This window comes from Penaeus monodon, chromosome 11 (assembly GCF_015228065.2).
Source record: "Penaeus monodon isolate SGIC_2016 chromosome 11, NSTDA_Pmon_1, whole genome shotgun sequence".
In the NCBI taxonomy this organism is placed as follows: Eukaryota; Metazoa; Arthropoda; class Malacostraca; order Decapoda; family Penaeidae; genus Penaeus; species Penaeus monodon.
The window spans coordinates 3,567,437-3,586,335 of NC_051396.1; the positions used below are offsets into that span (position 1 = coordinate 3,567,437).

General features: G+C 35.4%; 2 protein-coding genes across 3 annotated transcripts in view; both read left to right on the top strand.

The window, feature by feature from the left end:
• The first annotated feature begins 1,415 nt into the window (after window positions 1-1,415).
• LOC119578684 (thioredoxin reductase 1, cytoplasmic-like) lies at window positions 1,416-11,255 on the top strand. The gene is given in 13 exon segments (XM_037926257.1): window positions 1,416-1,759; window positions 4,424-4,484; window positions 6,054-6,229; window positions 6,530-6,727; window positions 7,041-7,220; window positions 7,507-7,740; window positions 8,072-8,188; window positions 8,948-9,099; window positions 9,540-9,669; window positions 9,811-10,041; window positions 10,187-10,273; window positions 10,275-10,322; window positions 10,574-11,255. Coding segments are annotated over 13 exon segments (1,989 nt in total). The 5' UTR covers window positions 1,416-1,447; the 3' UTR covers window positions 10,637-11,255.
• A 2,742-nt stretch (window positions 11,256-13,997) lies between these two features.
• Window positions 13,998-18,899, top strand: part of LOC119578685 (prenylcysteine oxidase 1-like) — a 7,225-nt gene continuing 2,323 nt past the window's right edge. The window contains exons 1-4 of one of the 2 annotated variants that reach the window (XM_037926258.1): window positions 13,998-14,109; window positions 15,859-15,973; window positions 17,018-17,224; window positions 17,629-17,806. In XM_037926258.1, coding sequence (XP_037782186.1) covers window positions 15,871-15,973; window positions 17,018-17,224; window positions 17,629-17,806 — 488 coding nt within the window. In that variant the 5' untranslated portion in view covers window positions 13,998-14,109; window positions 15,859-15,870. Of the gene's footprint in view, window positions 14,110-14,252; window positions 14,272-15,858; window positions 15,974-17,017; window positions 17,225-17,628; window positions 17,807-18,899 lie in introns of those variants that run through there. The other variant, XM_037926259.1, reaches the window with a different exon arrangement.

The window sequence follows — 18,899 nt, forward strand, 5'->3', positions numbered from 1 at the left end:
AAGAAAAAAAAGTTTAATTCATGGAAGAAATAAGGAATTGCATGTGTATTGTGCATGCAATGACTTCTTGTTTCTATTCAGAATATGGGTTAGACAAGAAAAAAAATTCTCATGTGGTTGGTCATGCATTCCTCTTTCTAATGGCCACTTCCTCCTCCCACTCTTATTCTTTTTTTTCATATATATATATATATATATATATATATATATATATATATATATACACATTTTTTTTTAAACTCTCTAGCACAGACAATAAGTACACCTCTGTGATTACCAGAATAATTTTCATTCTTATCACCCATCGCTCATGCTTTCTATCACCATATTAATTCATTAATCGACGCTGAATGAATAATCAGTATGATCATGGATACCATGAGTGGGCTATAATATCAAGAAAAAGGTAAAACATTAGTGACAAGCGATAAACGCAAAGATTATTTTAGTCCCTGAGAAAGAAAACCGATTAGTCATTTCCTAAAGGATAAAGTTCTTTTTTCGTGACGTCAAATAAAGAAAAAAAGAAAAGAAAAAGATTCTAGATTCTTCTCAACTTTGTGAGATTTATTCAACATGTCTTATAGTGATATGCAAGGTTGTTTAAATGTGCATAGTGCTATAAAGTATCATTCATGCTGATAACGGTGTGACTTTCCAGAAGCAAAAGGAAACGTCCATTTTAAAAATGTCTCCCCTGTAAAGTGGATTTCGTTTTTCGTTTTCTTTTATGGAAAATCTTGCAATGTATCGACATACTGACAACAATTTTGTCCAAAAAACACAATTCATATATCTTGTCATCATTCAAGAAACTTGAAATTCAATAATCCCTTAAAATCCTAGCATACCGTGGGAAAAGATTAAACACTTTTGCAATATAAGAGATATTGCATAATCTATTGCAAAATATCCACATAAAAAAGGACTTCGTAATCCTTCTAAATACCTCAATCAAATAGGGAAAAAAATTAATCCAAAAATACCACCAAGCCAAAACGAGCCTTATCTACACTCAAAAGTAGACCGAAGATCTTTTTTATGATTCAAAATTGAGAAAGAGGCCATCCCCTAAGGCAATGGTTGGGGGGGAGAGGGTTCAGGGGATGGGTAGGGGTACTAGGCCAGTGGGGATGGGTATCTCCGGGGGAAGGGTATAGGGACAGGGAATGGCAAGGGGTAGGGGGGGATAGGGAACGGGAGACGTATTGTCATGCTCGGGGGGAGGGGGAAGGGGGGAAGGGGGAGAGGCATTACGGAGGTACTCGGGAGGGGAGGGGAGAGGGGAATGGGGGTACGGGCACGGGGAAGGGCATGAGTGGAGGGAAGGCCCACGGGGAGGGGAGCCTTGGGGAGGGGGAGGAGCTATGAGGGGGAGGGGCCAGCCACCCAAGGGGAGGAGCGCCCGGGGGAGGAGGCGGGGCCGGGCGGGACCCCGGCGAGCAGCATGAGCGTGGCGGCGGCGTTGAGACGGACGCCGCTCCTCCTCCTCCCCGCGCGGCCGCCGTCCTCGTTCCTCCCGAGCTTCCGCAGGACCCACACCCTCGGCCGGCGCGCGTCCTCCTGGAGCCACGTGGTCGCCTGCAGGAGAGCCATAGGGGCGTGCGGCAGCGTGTGGCACTCGAGGGCCGGGGGCATCAGCCTGGCGACGATGGCTCCCGTGACCCTCGGCGACGGGCCTGCGGGCACCGTGGAGCAGCACATCAGGGAGAACAAGGTCATGGTCTTCAGCAAGTCCTACTGCCCGTTTTGCCACAAGGTGAGAGAGGGAAGGGGAGGCAAGCGGTCTAATTACTGTGTGTTTGGAAGGGTGGAAGGTAATTAGTGTGTGTTTGGAACGGTGGAAGGTAATTACTGTGTGTTTGCAAGGGGGAGGCTAATTACTGTGTTTGCAAGGGGGAGGCTAATTACTGTGTGTTTGCAAGGGTGGGGAAGGAGAGGTGGATTTGTTCTTTTTATATAATTGTTTTTGTTTGCGTGTGTGTGTGTACTTGGTATTACACAAGACTTCGTCTCTCAAAGTCGTGTTTTATGTAACGAGGTTTAGAGCTTGGTATTAGGTCTTTTACATGGCTTAAAATGAAGAAATAAAACCAGATTATTCCCTTTTACATATATGTGAGTGTCATTTCCGTGTTTATTTTCCTACCTTCCTCTTTGACACCTGTTTTTCACCTCTCTTTGTAAAGAGGTTTGTGGATATATGTTGCATGTATAACATTGTAAAAGGAGCTTTGGAGGTGAATTTATCTTTTCTTTTCCATTTTAAGTTATGTGAAAAGACAGGAATGTGTCCAAAGTGAGATTTTTTATTTTTTATTTTTATTTTTCTGGTTTGAGACAGGTTTGATTCATACTAGTCTTTTAATTCCACCGTGTTTGTCGGCTTTTGTTTTTGTGTTGGTGTTTGGGTGCATGTCCAGTTTAAGATTAACAGAGACCGTCCCCAACTCCACATCAGATAATTTACTCAACAGTCTTAAGTTGCTGTGACTGGGCAACCCTTCCTTGTGGGTACTGCCCAAGGGGGAGGGTTAATGAGGGCTCTGTCCCCTAAGAACCCCTGAGAAACACTGTCTTTGCCTCGGTCTGCATGGCATGATAGAGCTGGAACACTGGACCACAGAGTGGACTTGCTATGGGGGGGGTGGGGGGCACTTTGTGTGACTTTTTTCCTTTGTGGTGTTACTGTTCATGTTTGCAGATATATTTCTTGTTCCGACGACTGCAACTTTTAGCCCTCTATAGGAATATCATCTTCAATATACTCAGGCTTAGTGTATCCATGCCATTAAAGATTAACCAGTTTGTTTACATTTGCCTGTAATGAACAGAATGAATGAAAACCCAGCACTTTTCTTCTGTGGTATTACCTTCACAAGTTAATAATAGGGTAATTATTGCAAAATGTAATACCTTGATTTACATTTACAGGAAGTAGTGGCACTATCATAATGAAAGGGTTAAACTGTACTCATTAATACACGAAACAATCTGCATAGGCAAAAAATATAGTCAAAATTAAGAAAATAGGTCACTACATGTGCTGCACAGAGTAAATCCACGGCCATTGAGTAGGGGTCTGTGTTGTGTGCAATATTTTGTATGCTCCCTCGTCCTGTCAATTTAAAACCTATGGAATGCATATGCTGCCTTTCCTCCCCATCCCCCCCTTCTTATACTGGGTCATTTCCCTGCTGGGGTATTTATTTTACCTTCTGATTTATTGCAGTAATCTTGCCTTTCAAATTTTCACTCACAGCAACTAGGGCATTGTAGTCTTTAAACATGATAATGCTGAAATAATGTATAAACCTGTATTTTCTCCCAAGTTTGATGTTAAGTTGATGTATCCACACGAGACATCACCCTTTTTTTTTTTCATAACAAGGGTTGGAAATCTTATTTATCATGAAATCACTTTTAGCATTATGTTTTTGCTATGCAGATATTTAAAGCTGAAACATTTGGTTATATGGACCTGTATAGAAATATCCATTTGTCAAAACTCCCCTCCCTTTCACTCTCCTGGGATATATGCTTTCCTCGTGAGTAATACAGAGGAGAAAGGATGCAGTGAACTAATTCAAGGCTATAGCTTGTAATTTCTTCAGTTAATTCCTTAACAGTGTAATATTCTGTATTTCATAAAGCAACAAAAATTATGTTTAGTATTTCATAAAGCAACAAAAATTATGTTTAGTTATGAATGGTGTTCCAGTTCTGTGGTACAAATGCTCTGAAAACATCTGAACCCTAGATGATTTTTGATATACATATTTATATATATATATGTATGTATACATATATATGTATGTGTATACAATATGTACATGTTGGAAGTCTTGGTAAGGTTAACAAGTAAGTATTAGATTGGATAGATTGTGAAGTGATAAAATTCCAAAGAAAAAGTGATATTACTGATATGAAATAGGTGATTATGTCATTATCTGTAGGCTTTTAATGTTGTTTACTACAGTATGACCTTGTTTGTAATTCTTTGAGCATTAATCTTAAATCATGCTATGAAGTGATGGTTTAGTTTTAGGATTATATTGGAAGGTGCTTGAGCTGTTAAATTGATACTAATTATTAAAAAAAAATATATTGTATTCATAGTACTATATTATCAGCATTGTTTAGAAACCATATTACTGTATATCCTGGATTCTATCAGTGGCTTCAGATTTCTTAAGTGAATAAAGTAACTCTTTGTTGTTATTATTGACAATAGTCATGTTTTAGAATTATTTAGATTCTTAACAGATTAGATTTTGAGGCAAAGACAAAGAAATGAGCAAGTATTAATTCTTAGTAGGCAGTCTCAATTTCTTAAAAGGTTGGAGCGCTCAGAAAATGAAAGAGGTAGGGACGGAAAACATTTGTAGCCTATGAATTTAATGCATTATTTTGTCTTTTCCAGGTGAAAGCGCTTTTCAAACAGCTGAACATCAACTATGGAGTTCTTGAGCTCGATCTCATGGGTGAGTATGACACTGGGCTTGTTTTGTTAACATCTTGAGGCAAGATGCATATTGATTGGTGTACTCCACTGCTCTGTGAACTTGATTGATTATTGATAAGCTGCTGGTTTTCTACTTACTGGCTGTTCCTCTACTTACTGGGTGTTACTCTTTTTTTTATTATTAGCAATTTTGCTGTTAGAAGGAAGTTGCAAGTTACAGGAATTACAAGAGAGGAGTATATATGTTTAATTTTCTTGTCTGTCAACCATACACATGTCATATTTAAGGGCATGATGTTGTTCTATTTTGTTGTAAATATATATATGTATATATATATATATATATATATATATAATATATAATATAAATATATACATATAATATACAATCATACACATAACAATACAATACATATACATATACATATACATATACATACATACATACATACATATACATACATACATACATACATACATACAACATACATTTTATCCACATTAGATGTGTGTGTGGTGTGAGTGTGTGTGTACATGTGTTGTGTAACATACATTTTGTTTTATTGTTTTTCTTGTTGGTGTTGGTGTTGGTGTGTGTGTGGTGGTGTGGTTGTGTGGTGGTGTGTTGGTTGGTTTGGTGTGGTGTGTGGTGGTGGTGGTTGTGTTGTTGTGGTTGTTGGTTGTGGTGTGGTGGTTTGTGTGTGTGTTTGGTTGTTTTAAAGTTTGATTTACATATAGATTGCCCTGGTGAGAACTCCATGGTTAGCATTGTATGAAGAAATATATATTTACATAAAATGTTGTCTAAAAAAAGTCAAGACAGGATGTATACTACACCAACAGAAGAAGATAAAGGTTGGTGACTATTTGCCCTTGAATATATCTTTTATGAGTAAATATCCATAAATATATTTGCTTTAAACAGCCTTATCAGGAAGAATGATCCCTATTTTAAACAGCCTGATGAAAAAGAATGATCCATAAAACAAAGAATTACGTTTTTTTAAATGTTTTGTGAATAAGTGAGTGTTTAGTGAGGGGAGTGTCATGGATGGTTGCCAGATGAGACCCACTGACCTTGAATCCTGTAGGTGTGTGGTGAAAGGCTGTCACATTGTAGGAAAATTTTAATCACTGTTTTTTGATACGGCTTTTTTTTCTTTTTTCTTTGCTATTGTTTTTGTTTTTTTAGATTTATATGTTTTCTTTTCACTATATTTTGGCTGTATGTTTGGATGATAGTCTTGGGTGTCTTTGTGTGTTTTATTTGTAGGTTGTGTAAAGGGAAAGAAAATGAGAGTGAGCAAGTGTAAGGATGTTTGACTATAGTGGGAATCCCAGTGAAATGGGAAATAAAGGAGGGGAAACCCAGTGAAACAGTTGGAAATTATTTTCTTATTTTTTTCTCTTCCTTTTAAAACTCTTCAGCAGATGAGGGTAAAAAAATACATACGAATTAGATGTGTAACTCGGTAGCATGACTTGCAGATTTGACATAGTCTTAAGTGTAGCTTTATTGGTATTAAGATAGCTCCTGTTTTTATATGTACTGAAAGTGGGAAAGTAAAGTGATTTGTTTTATTTCCAGAGAATGGAACAGAAGTGCAGGATGCCTTAACAGAGAAGTCGGGGCAGAGAACAGTCCCTAACGTGTACATCAATGGAGAGCATCTCGGCGGGGCAGATGCGACCATTGAAGCGCATAACAAAGGGGAACTATTGCCCATGATTAACAAAGCTCAGCACAACTATGATTATGACTTTGTAAGTGCTTGCTCTGAGATTGATAGTTGAAGATATCGTGATTTTTTTTTTTTTTTCTAAGGTTTCTTCATCTGATTTTTTTTTTTGTTATTTTTTAAAATTAAAAGCAATTTTAGGATGTCTCAGCCAACTAGGCTATATTCAGAGAATTTATATACCTTAAGAATGAGAAAATTATTTATAAGTGGGAATACTGTGATTGAAATATAAATATTAGATGGTGTACCATAGGGCATTTGAAGTGAAATGTGCAAACAAGAGTTGACTTGAAAAGTAAAGTAATGCAACTTCTCCTTGCAGATTGTCATTGGTGGAGGCTCAGGAGGTTTGGCCGCATCCAAAGAAGCCGCCAACCTTGGGGCCAAGGTTGCAGTCTGTGATTTTGTGAAGCCAACCCCCAAAGGCACAACATGGGGTCTGGGTGGCACCTGTGTGAATGTTGGTTGCATTCCCAAGAAGCTCATGCACCAGGCGGCAATACTTGGGCATGGCTTGAAGGTTGGTTAGTCTGGGGTCTGTCCTGCCTGTTGATTAGGAGTAGCATGATGTTAGGTAGTATTGTATTGTACAATATTTACTCGTAATTCAGGGGGGAAATGTGTGGTGTAATTTTGGTAATGAGGTTTCATGTAACTTGTGCATTTTTACAGTCTTGGGATTTTATAGCAAACTACCACGGATTAAATCTTTTGAAAAATAGTGAAATTGCAATAAATAATATCTTGGTTGTTTTTTTTTTCCTTTCTTCCTTTTCCTCTTCTCTTCCCTTGCTTTCCATTCTTGCACGGACACAAACGGTTCTCTCTTTCAGGACTCCAGGGAGTTCGGCTGGGAGACGCCAGAGGAGGTGGGCCACACCTGGAGCAAGATGGTGGAGGGCATTCAGAACCACATCGGCTCGCTGAACTGGGGTTACCGTGTTGCCCTCAGAGAGAAGAAGGTGGACTACCTCAATGCTTATGCCACCTTTGTTGATGAGCACACCCTCAAGGTACATTTGAATTCGAGTTCTTTCTATTTATTTATAATTTTTTTCAGTTATTCTCATTCTCTGTGTGTTGAATTTCAATGTATGTATATATATTTTTAATTAGATAAAAGAAAAGAAAAGAAATGCATTGAACTACCCTCCCCCTGACAAAGGTTTGAAGCTTTACCACTTTAGGTATGACCAGAGTGAGCGTTATAAACGATAACATGAAATTCTGTATAAACTTTTAGTCCGTATACCTTGTTCTTTCCTATGAAAAGACTAAATTGTTTCTTCAATTCTACAGACTGTCGACAGACGTGGCAAGGAAAAAACTTTAACAGCAGATAAGTTCATGATAGCCTCAGGTGGCCGCCCACGCTATCCAGACATTCCTGGAGCTAAAGAGTATTGCATAACATCTGATGATATTTTCTCCCTGCCTCATGCTCCTGGGAAGACTCTCTTGATTGGTGCATCGTATATTGCCTTGGAATGTGCGGGCTTCCTGGCAGGTCTGGGATATGATACAACAGTCATGGTAAACCCCAGTTCATTTTGTTAATGTTTTAGCTACAAGAACAGAGATCAAATAGAAATTTATCTTTTACTTGATTAAAAGACTTCATTAAATATTTTTCCTTGGTTTAAATTGTTTTATGAATGCCTGTGCCAGTAATTATATCCATAAATCCGAAGTTCCCAAATGACTTGGCATATAATTTCCTAATATTACAAATTGTTTAATTTATCAACAATTGAAAACTTTATTAGTAATTAGTAAACTTGATTTATGACACCTTCTAAGTTAGTGGTGCAAGTATTCCACTCTTCATGTGCAGAAAGTTCATTCATCCCTTTTCCTCTTACAGGTGCGGTCCATTTTGTTACGTGGTTTTGACCAGCAGATGGCAGATAAAATTGGCGTGTTTATGGAGAAGAATGGTGTGAAGTTCATCCGTGGTGCTGTACCAAAGTCAATAGAACAGGTGAGGGACATTATTTCCCCATATAGTACATGGGTACACCTGTATACGGGATTGTATGGTATACTGGTTTGCATGTAAGTATGTATGGTGTGTACATAGAAGTGCAGATATTTATGTCTAAGTGTATACATAGTTAATTTTTTGCATGTTTCAGCTTCAGAAGGTCTGTAGGTATATCTATTGAATTTTGTGCTGCTTACTAGCCGGTTTAATCTGGTGCTAGGAATGCATGTATGTATACACTACATACTATGATTTTCTTTTAATTTTGTTTTCAAATAGGTGGCTCACCTGCTTAATCCAATCTTTAAATTGTCTTGAATAATTATTAACTTCCATTATGATTATCTATGTCAGTAATGGCATACTGATGATAATGATAATAGTAAAGCTAATAGTAACAATAATAACAGTATCAGAAATAAACATTTTTTACCAAAAAGCTCAAGAAATGGGTAAACAGATTAGGTAATTTTAGTGAATAACTCCATGCTAATTAAGTGCCTTTAAAGCTATATACATGTTAGCAAATAAACAAAACCACAGATTGACAGTACATCTATTAATGAGTTAAAATTTCAGTATATATATTTTTTTGGTGTAAACATAATTCATAATAAGTATTTGATTTGTAAAAGTTTTATTCCTTTTTCTTATATCAGGCATTGGTTCCTCCCATGTTGTAAGGTGAAAAGTGAAGTCAACTAAGTTATGATTATATAAAGGAAGTGAAAAGAATATTTTGGTGTATTTTGACAGATTGAGGAAGGAGCACCTGGAAAATTGAAGGTTGTCGCCGAGCAAGAAGGCGAGGAAATAACCGAAGAATACAACACGGTCATCTTAGCCATTGGCCGTGACCCTTGCACCAAGGAAATTGGGCTTGAAAATACCAGCGTCAGTCTTGCAAAGTGAGTTATATGGGGCCATGTTTTACCCCTTTTTTTTATTTTATTTTTCTTTTTCTTTTCGTTTCTTTTCTTTTTTCGTTTCTTTTCTTTTCTTTCTTTTCTTTTCTTTTCTTTTCTTTTCTTTTCTTTTCTTTTCTTTTCTTTTTTCTTTTCTTTTCTTTTCTTTTCTTTTCTTTTTTTCTTTTCTTTTTTCTTTTCTTTTTTCTTTTCTTTTTTCTTTTCTTTTTTCTTTTCTTTTTCTTTTTCTTTTTCTTTTTTTTCTTTCTTTTTTTTCTTTCTTGCATTACAAACACATTGAACATGTAGACTAATGCAGAATTTCAAGGAAAACATATACTGATTTATCTGAAATATTTGCATTGAAACCATTTGAAATGGATAAAGATGAGCAACGTTGAATTCTTCACAAAGAATTCTAACTTTATTACGTAATTCTCCAGGAGTGGAAAGATCATTGTGAATGAAGAGGAGCAGTCGTCCGTTCCCCACATATATGCTGTGGGAGACGTCATTGAAGGTGGCCTTGAGCTCACCCCAGTGGCCATTCAAGCTGGAAAACTTCTTGCCAGGGTAAGTCGGGGGAATTGCAACCATATTTTTACTGATTTAGACTTTTGATCATCTGCAAACTCGCTGGAGCAATTTACAAAGTTGGAAAAGTTGTATAAGATTTTAGTATTTTATTATGTTTGTGTGTATGCTCTCTTGCAGCGTTTATATGCGAATGGCAAAATGCTGACTGACTATGGAAAAGTACCTACTACGGTATTCACCCCACTGGAGTATGGGTGCTGTGGTCTCTCGGAAGAAGCAGCCATTGCCAAGTATGGTGAAGATGATATCGAGGTTTACCATACCAATTACCAGCCCTTGGAGTTCACTGTGGCTCACCGGCCAGAGAATGATTGCTATGCAAAACTGGTTTGCGTTAAGAGCCAAGATGTGAGTAGTGTTGGATTTAGTTAAAAAAAAAAGGTGTTGTCAGTATAGCTCTTTTTTATATGATTTTATGCTTTGTGTTGCATGTCTACAGCTGTGGCATACCAGCAGATGTGACTGATATTTAAACTGACATTTTTAATCACAGGAGAAAGTTATTGGGTTCCATGTGTTGGGTCCCAATGCAGGGGAGATCACACAGGGCTTCAGCATTGGTCTGAAGCTGAATGCAAAGAAAGCTGACTTTTGATAACCTTATTGGTATCCATCCTACAGATGCAGAGGTAAGTATTAGACCTTTGTGGCAAGTTTCAGTTGATTAAGAATTGAAAGAAAGATGTAAATACCACTTTTATCAGGCTTATCCAGTGAAATAATTCCTTGAATGTTCAGAGTAAATATCTTTATAATCTGTAGAGTAAACAAAGGATCATATTAGCTTGTTAGTAAACATTCAAGCAGTCTATTATATCTTGATTATAAAAAAGTAAATATTTTCCATTTGATTTTAAAGAATGCTATTTTCTTTTTGCAGAACTTCACTACAATGTCCGTAACCAAAAGTTCTGGCAAGGATGTGAGTGCTCAGGGTTGCTGAGGTTAGATAAAGCTGCTCTTTAGCTAACTTGACTGGAGATATATATTGAAACACCACAGAGTAGAATTGGCCATCTTTTTATTGATACTTCTTTAGATGTAACTTTTGCTATTGAGTTTAGACGTTACAGTGCCTGCATACCTAAGAGTACTTGTGTCACAGTATTGATTTGCAGTGTACTAAGTTTCAGGTTATTATGATTCTCTATATTTTTAAGTGTTGGGGGTTTAGAAGTGCACTCTGTGATAATGGTGAGATTATCTCCAGTCTTGAACTTTAGAGCAGCAAACTTCAGCTTCAGGAGGTGAAAGAATCATCAATTTTTTTAGCTGGCTGAGCAGTGGGGCCTTGGCTCTCCACAGACAAGGCACGGACTCCTCAGCTGTTGAGAAATTGAAGTTATTATGAAGGTGGTATCCCAAAACCCTAATAAGGGAGGGAACTGCTGGAAGCTCTTCATCATCTCTAAAGCTATTTTGGCCTTATTATTCCAGTGTATGAATTGTTATTTATTGTCGTCTACTGTTGTAATCTTTTACTTTGCATTTAGGGAATATATGGTTGTTAGACTTCCAAGTAAATTACTGACCCCATTTAAAGTAAAGTCCTGTAAGTTAAATATGTATTTCATTGCTACTCATCCTTACATATTCATATAATAAATACTTGGTGATACCTTGTTTTATATTTTGACTTTAATGATGGTTAATGGATGACAACATTTTATATAGGTTGTTAGTTTCTTGAAGGTATTAGCTTATGTTGTATAGCAAAAAAAAGAAAAGAAAAAAAAAACTAAAAGAAACAGGGTAATTATCATAACATTTAATGCAAATATTATTAGATGCATCTTATGCAAGGGTGATTATAATAATATTACAGTGCCTTTGAATTATTGTTTCTAAGTACATACTACAAAGTCTGAATTTTTAGGTTATGTAGTGTTACATATCTAATTGACTGCATTATACAAATTACTCTTGACTCCTATGAACCAGTGTATTTGGTAAATAAACACACAAGCTTCCTCAAAGATGTAACATGCAGATTTTTTTTTGAAATACTACATAGTTATTGTGTTTTTCAATCTCTCTCTCTCTCTCTCTCTCTCTCTCTCTCTCTCTCTCTCTCTCTCTCTCTCTCTCTCTCTCTCTCTCTCTCTCTCTCTCTCTCTCTCTCTCTCTCTCTCTCTATATATATATATATATATGAATATATATATATATATATATATATATATATATATATATATATATATATTATATATTCTTACTCAATAAACCATAGATCCACCATTTTTAAAAATTATTTTACTGTGGAATTATCACTGCAAGAATAAGAAAAGATCACATAGACAACATTAACAAACAAACCTAACAACAGAAGAAAATGAAGAAAATGAACTTACAACCATGATAAGCGAGTTTAATAATAAAGAACTGAGTATTATAGAACTCAAGATAAGTATTGCAAAGATGGATACAATACCTGATTGAAAATACAGTAAACATGAAACTGAATAAAAAAAAAGTCTCTTCAAGTCAAGCCTAAAATACTTGAACACCAAAATTACTAAAATCCATTATTGACCTACATCAGCAATGCAAGTGATTATTGCTGTTATTATTTTGTAATGGATAAAATTATTAACCATCCTTGAAATCCAAAAAACATATGGCCTAAGATGCTTTACACTACAAGATGACGTTAATGGTAGCAGTAAGTATACCATCACTTGCTCATGGTAGCTAACAGTGTGCAGTAGATCGAGGGAAGTAATACTGAAGGTTTGGGGGAAAACCTAATAATTCTAAACAAGATCTATTCTGTGTGGGGAAAGAAAAAAAACCCTTGCCCGTTAATGTCACGGGAGGGGAGGAGAGCTTAGGAGACAGGTACTGAGGTCCAATGTAGTGTATCATCCCTACCTTGGTCCTAAGCCCTCACCTTGACTAATTTTGCGTGGTCATTTCTTAACTTTTCCTTTTCTTCATCCCCTTGTTCTGTCCATTTATCCTAATCATTAGCTCATTTTCCCTGTTTTTGCTGTAATACTTTATCATACTGTTCCCTATTCCCCTAACTCCTTCCCCTTCTAACAACCTTTACCTTATTCTATGCCCCATCAGCTCCCCGTCTCTACCCTTTTCACTACCATACCACCCTCTAGTACTGTTCAACCTACAACTAATCATTAACTCATTCCTAACCCTTTTCACTATTATACTTTACCATAGTGCCATATGATCTTCCTTAGATGCTGATGTGGCAGAAAATTTTCAGTACATAAATAAGAGACAAACAGCGTCCCAATGTTGGGGTTGCCCCTCCCTTGTTCCTCAGCCCATGGCTTGCATAGTCTTTTTTTTCACCCTCTTTCCCCACTCTTCTCTTCTTTAACGCCTTTTGCCCACTTCCTAAGATGTAAGAGCTGTGTGGAAATGTCAAAGGGCTGGCTTAGGGTCAGTACTGAAAGGTCTCGGGTAGCCATGGGCACGGTATTCCCTTTGTTACCCTGATCAATAATGAAGATTAAGGAGAATTGCAGCTTGTCCCTTTATCAGCTAGATTGTGTTCATTGCGATTGCAAGAGAGAAATTTGACTGGCTTTGAAGATATCTTCATTAGAAATACATGTATCTGATAAGTACATAGTAGAGAAAGAGAAAGAGAAAGAGAAAGAGAGAAGAAGAAGGAAAAGAAAAAGAAGCAGAAGCAGCAGAAGAAGGAGGAGGAGAGAGAGAGAGAGATAGAGAGAGAGAGATAAAGCGAGAGAGAGAGAGCGAGAGAGAGAGAGCGAGAGAGAGAGAGCGAGAGAGAGAGAGGAGAGAAGAAGAGAAGAGAGAGAGAGAGAGGAAAGAGAGAGAAGAGAGAGAAGAGAGAGAGAGAGAAGAGAGAGAAGAGAGAAGAGAGAGAGAGAGAGAGAAAGAGAGAGAGAAGAGAGAGAGAGAGAGAGAGAGAGAGAGAGAGAGAGAGAGAGAGAGAGAGAGAGAGAGAGAGAGAGAGAGAGAGAGAGATGAAAGAGCAATATGAACTTACAACCATGATAAGCGAGTTTCCAATTTTTGCAAATCATTTCGAAAATGTTTATAATTCCAGCAAGCTGTCTTATGCCAAAACATTCTTTAACCATTCTAAATCACTAAACAGCATAAAATAATAAAATCATCCAGCAATAAAAAAGGGCCATCAATCTTAAAAATGAAAGAAAGAAAAAAAAAAAACTAACATCAACAACAACAACGACAACAACAACAACAACAACAACAACAACAACAACAATAATAATATCAATAATAATAATAATTAATAATAATAACAATTAATAATAATAATAATAATAGAATCACCAACAAACGCGGCAGAAAAATCCCGCCTTGGCAACCTCCCCGAGCGGATCAATTCGCTGCCGCAAAGGGATTTTCGAGACGCCTTTTCCCTCCTTATTTACCCTCTCCTGAGCTTATTCCAAGGTGAGAATGGCCCCGGAGGATCCCATTGTTCATGTCTATCCACTGGAATTTTGGAATGGATGTGGGATGGCGTTGATATGACGCGATATTGCCATGAAAGGGAGGGAGGCGGATTAGGCCTCTCGGATTCTGGGTTTCGATTGATCCGTCATTAACGTCGGGGTAATTAAGGCCAGGGACGGTGTAGGGGATTAAGGGTTGGGTAATTAGCGGGGAATTGGCCTCGTCTAAAAGCTGGAATAGGGTAGTTGAAGTGACAACACGTATTTACTTAGAAAATGAGGGAATTTTGTCTGTCGGGGTCTTCGGGGCAAGACAGTGCTAAGACTTGTCACTTTCCTAGATGTTTTTATTTTTTATTTATACCTATTTTTTTCCCCTTTATTTGTGGTTTTCCTTGTTCTTGATTGATGATTATTGCTTGACGATTGCAATTTTTTTTTTATTTAGTTCATTTTCTGTTTGTCTGAGATTAGTGCGTCTATAACATAAAAGATTTAAGTTGGAAATTAAATTTAAAACAATTTTTTTTTTTATATATATCTGTGGTTGGTGCTCCAGAGAAGGCCAAGCAACCCTCATGTATTCGAAGAAGACGGAAGTTTGAGCCTTTTAATTTATACGTATCCATAAATATATATATATATATATATATATATATATATATATATATATATATATATATATATATACATATATATATATAATTTTTTTTTTTTTTTTCCGAGGCTTAAAACCTTTGTCTCTGCTCATTACCCTTTGCTGGAGCGCCCAACGGCAGCGCCCAACGGCAGCGCCACTGAGGGGTGCGAGGGCCAGGGGGTGAAGACGCGAGGGGGCCCCCGGCAAAGCATTCGCTGGGAATTCGTTGAGTTTGTGGAGATCGGGACCAGAAATAATTTATGTGTAAAGTTGTATCGTTTTAAAGTCTGCACCAGAAATGATTTATGTATAATTTCAAGGTGCGCTTCGTGGCAATTTAATTGGCTTTCCCTACATTGACAGCATTATTCCTTATGGTATTCGGTATATTTATAATCCTAATAGCATTGGTACTACAGAGAATGACGGTATTTTGAATTTAAACGTACTAATGCCAGTAGCGTAATACTGGTCATTAAAGTAAACAACTTTGTCTCTTAATTGAGTTGATGTGCAGAGTGTGTCTGTCAATGTAATGGGTTTTTACAAAGGATACCGAATAGAAGAGAAGTTTTGCAAAGAATAGACACGTCCTGTTAAAACGATAAAGAATAGATTTGATTTGCTTAGAAAAAAAAAAAAATGTTTGTAGTTTGGATTTGTATGGCGAGTATTGGATGATTTAATAGGGAACGCTAGATAAATTTCCTTACCGAAAGTTTTTTTTTTTAGTTATTCGTTTGTCAGATTTTTTTTTTTTTTGTATATATATATATATATATATATATATATATATATATATATATATATATATATATATAATATATATATATATATATATATAGTGTTAATATTTACATTTAGTGTTTCTTTATATTTAAGTTGTTTTACCATAACTCTTAAAGTGCATGTAGGTTTCTTATAATCATCTCATTAAATAATAACTTGAGAGGACTTTTTAGAAAATAACATTATATATATATACAAATAAACTTACGAACACGCACTTTCACATCTTGCATTTATACTCATTTTGGAAATGTGGATAATTCTCAAGATACTTCAGTGCCAATAAATTTTTTTTCTTCAAGAGTTTTTGTTTTACAGAAATTCACTAAGATGTTTTGGGCACGAAGGCTCATGACCTTATGCATTTTGCGGCAAGTGTCATCGTGGAGTCATGAGCCGGCCGATAATGGTGCACATGTGCCTGCAAGAATAGGTGAGTAGTTGACTTTTTTAAATTGTTATTTTTTTATTATATATATATATATATATATATATATATATATATATATATAAATATATATATATATATATATAATATATATATAGATATATATTATATATATAATATATAATATATAAATATATAATTAATATATATATATATATAATATATAATAATTATATATATATACTATAATATAATATTATAATATATATATATATATTATATATAATATTATATATATATATATATATATATAAATATATAATATATATATATAATATATATATATATTATATATATATATATATATATAATATATATATATATATATATAATATATATATATATATATATTATATATATATGTATATTATGTATATATATATATATGTATATATGATATATATTATATATAGTATATTATGTATATATTATATATATTATATATGTATATATGATATATTATATATATTATATTATATCATATATATATTATATATATTATATGTATATATATATGTATATATATATATATATGTATATATATGTATATATGTATATATGTATATATATATATATATATATATATATATATATATATATATATATAATGAAATGTTATTTCTTATGTTTAAGTTATGTGTTATTTTATTGAGTTCTCATAAACTAGTTCAAAATGAGAATAAGAGAATAAACAAGGACAAGAGTAGGAGTGAAAGTGAGATTAAGAGTGATGTTTTCTGAGAAAGAGAGTAAGAGTAATAGTAAGATTAAGAGTGACGTTGTTTTAGAGAGAGAGTAAAACAAGGGATAGAATAAGAAAAAGTGAGAGTAGGAATTAGAGTGAGAGTGAGAATGATAGAGTGAAGCTAAAATATAACAAAGAGTAAGAAAGTGTAAGAGTAGAAGATAAAATCATATACACGTATGCTTAAATGTAAATTCCATATGTAGCTTATAAATTCACTTAATGTAAAGTTTTTGTTAGGATGTAAATAAGTAATTTTAATTCACACTAAAACCTATTTACAGCTGTTATTGGAGGAGGCATTGGAGGAACAGCAACTGCATATTTCCTGCAACAGCATTTTGGAGATGATCTTGTCCTCGATTTGTACGAGCACCGTACAGTCGGTGGGCGTTTGGCCGTCCTTGAGATTGCTGGACACACTTACGAGGTCGGCGGCAGTGTCATTCATCCGGGCAACAGATACATGGTGGAGTTTGCCAAGAAATTTGGTAAGAGGGTCATTTCTCCATTATTTGTTTTTGTTTTTCCTTGTGTGAGTTATCCGATTCGAAAAATGGTACTGCGAGGGTGGTGGCTGGATTTACCCCTTTAGAAAGATTGCTATGCTGAAGAAATTAAATTGGAAAGATTGTGTAGAGTTTATATGGTAAAATCTCGAGTTTCATCAAAATTGTTACAGTAATATTTTCTATATACTATTTTTAGAATATCAATATAAACAGTTGAGGAGAATGTTTGTGGTATACTTTAAGATGATGAAGCTTTCACATTTCTGATCCTTAGGAAACATATAGGTTATGTAATAGAAATATTTTGAATAAAACTATCATTCTTTTCAATATCATAAAAAAACAAGGAAATTCAAAGAAGCATATGTTTTTTTCTCCAAAAGGCCTTCAGAAAAAAGAAAGTTGCTCTGACGGTCAGGTTGGACTCTTCGACGGTGAGAAATACGTGTTCAGAGAAAGCTCCTGGTTCTTGGTGAATATAGCAAAGTTGATCTGGAGGTATGGGATGGACGTGATGACACTTCAAAGAAATCTTCAGGAGACATTGAAGAAGTTTGGTAGGTAAGCATCGATTTTCCTGCGTACCGAGAAGTTTCCTTCAGCTAATACATTTTGGATTGCTATATGGAAATTGATACGATGTGTGGTTTTTGTACCCCTTCAGCACTGGTATCAAGCCACGAATTGTTGCTTTAGTTCATCATTCTTTACTTGCTGATGCTGGTTACGAGTAATTGTATGTTATGGCATTTGTTTTGTTTTATTTTATTTATTCACTCATTCATTCATTCATTCATTCATTCAGTCATTCAGTCATTCATTCTGTTCATCCATTTTTTAATTTATAAGATTTGTTGTTTATATTATTATTATTCATAGTATTATTACTAATACTATGATAAAAATAATAGTAGTGATAATGCAAATTCATGGAATATTGTAAACAGGTAAGTGCAGGTAATTGACTCCTTGGTGACTAAGTACTTGCACAGCATTCAGTGTGGTAAAAAGATGAATGAAATGGAAGCAGTCGACACTGCCTGTTCTCTGTGTCTGTGGGTTAGTTTTCTAGCTGATTTAGTGGTAGCAGTGTAGAGTGGCCTTTTATACAAAGTAGGGTGCCAACTTCAGTGTTCTGCTGAATTTTTTGTTTCAGGTTTAATAACAGGTCAGCAGTCCTACCATAATCCTGTTTACCAGTGGATAAGTCAGGATTAGCAGGCTTGTGCCAGTGCTTTGTATTTCAGTGTCATTTATTCTTGAGTTTTGATCAGAATTTCATTCACTCTACAGCAAAATATTTCATTATTACATTATTTAGGGGAAATTTTCATTTATCGTAAGGTGAAACATCTTTCAGTTTGCTCTTGTGAACTGTAAAAGATCCACTGTAAAGGCAGATGTGCTGCTTTGTGTGTTGACTATCTCAAACACTCTAAATATGTTAGGGTTAGGGCTCCACTATCTTATTGTAAAAACTTGATTGACATGTATTTCACATTTATCTCCACTTTGTTTTTTTTTTGGCACTGATTTTTACTTGCACTTCTCTTTAGTTTTGTATTTGAGTAGTTGCTGTCAGAACTTTGGTGAGAGGTTTATCAATATAGTTGCTCATTCAAAGGGGAAGACCCATGGTCTGTATCATGTATTC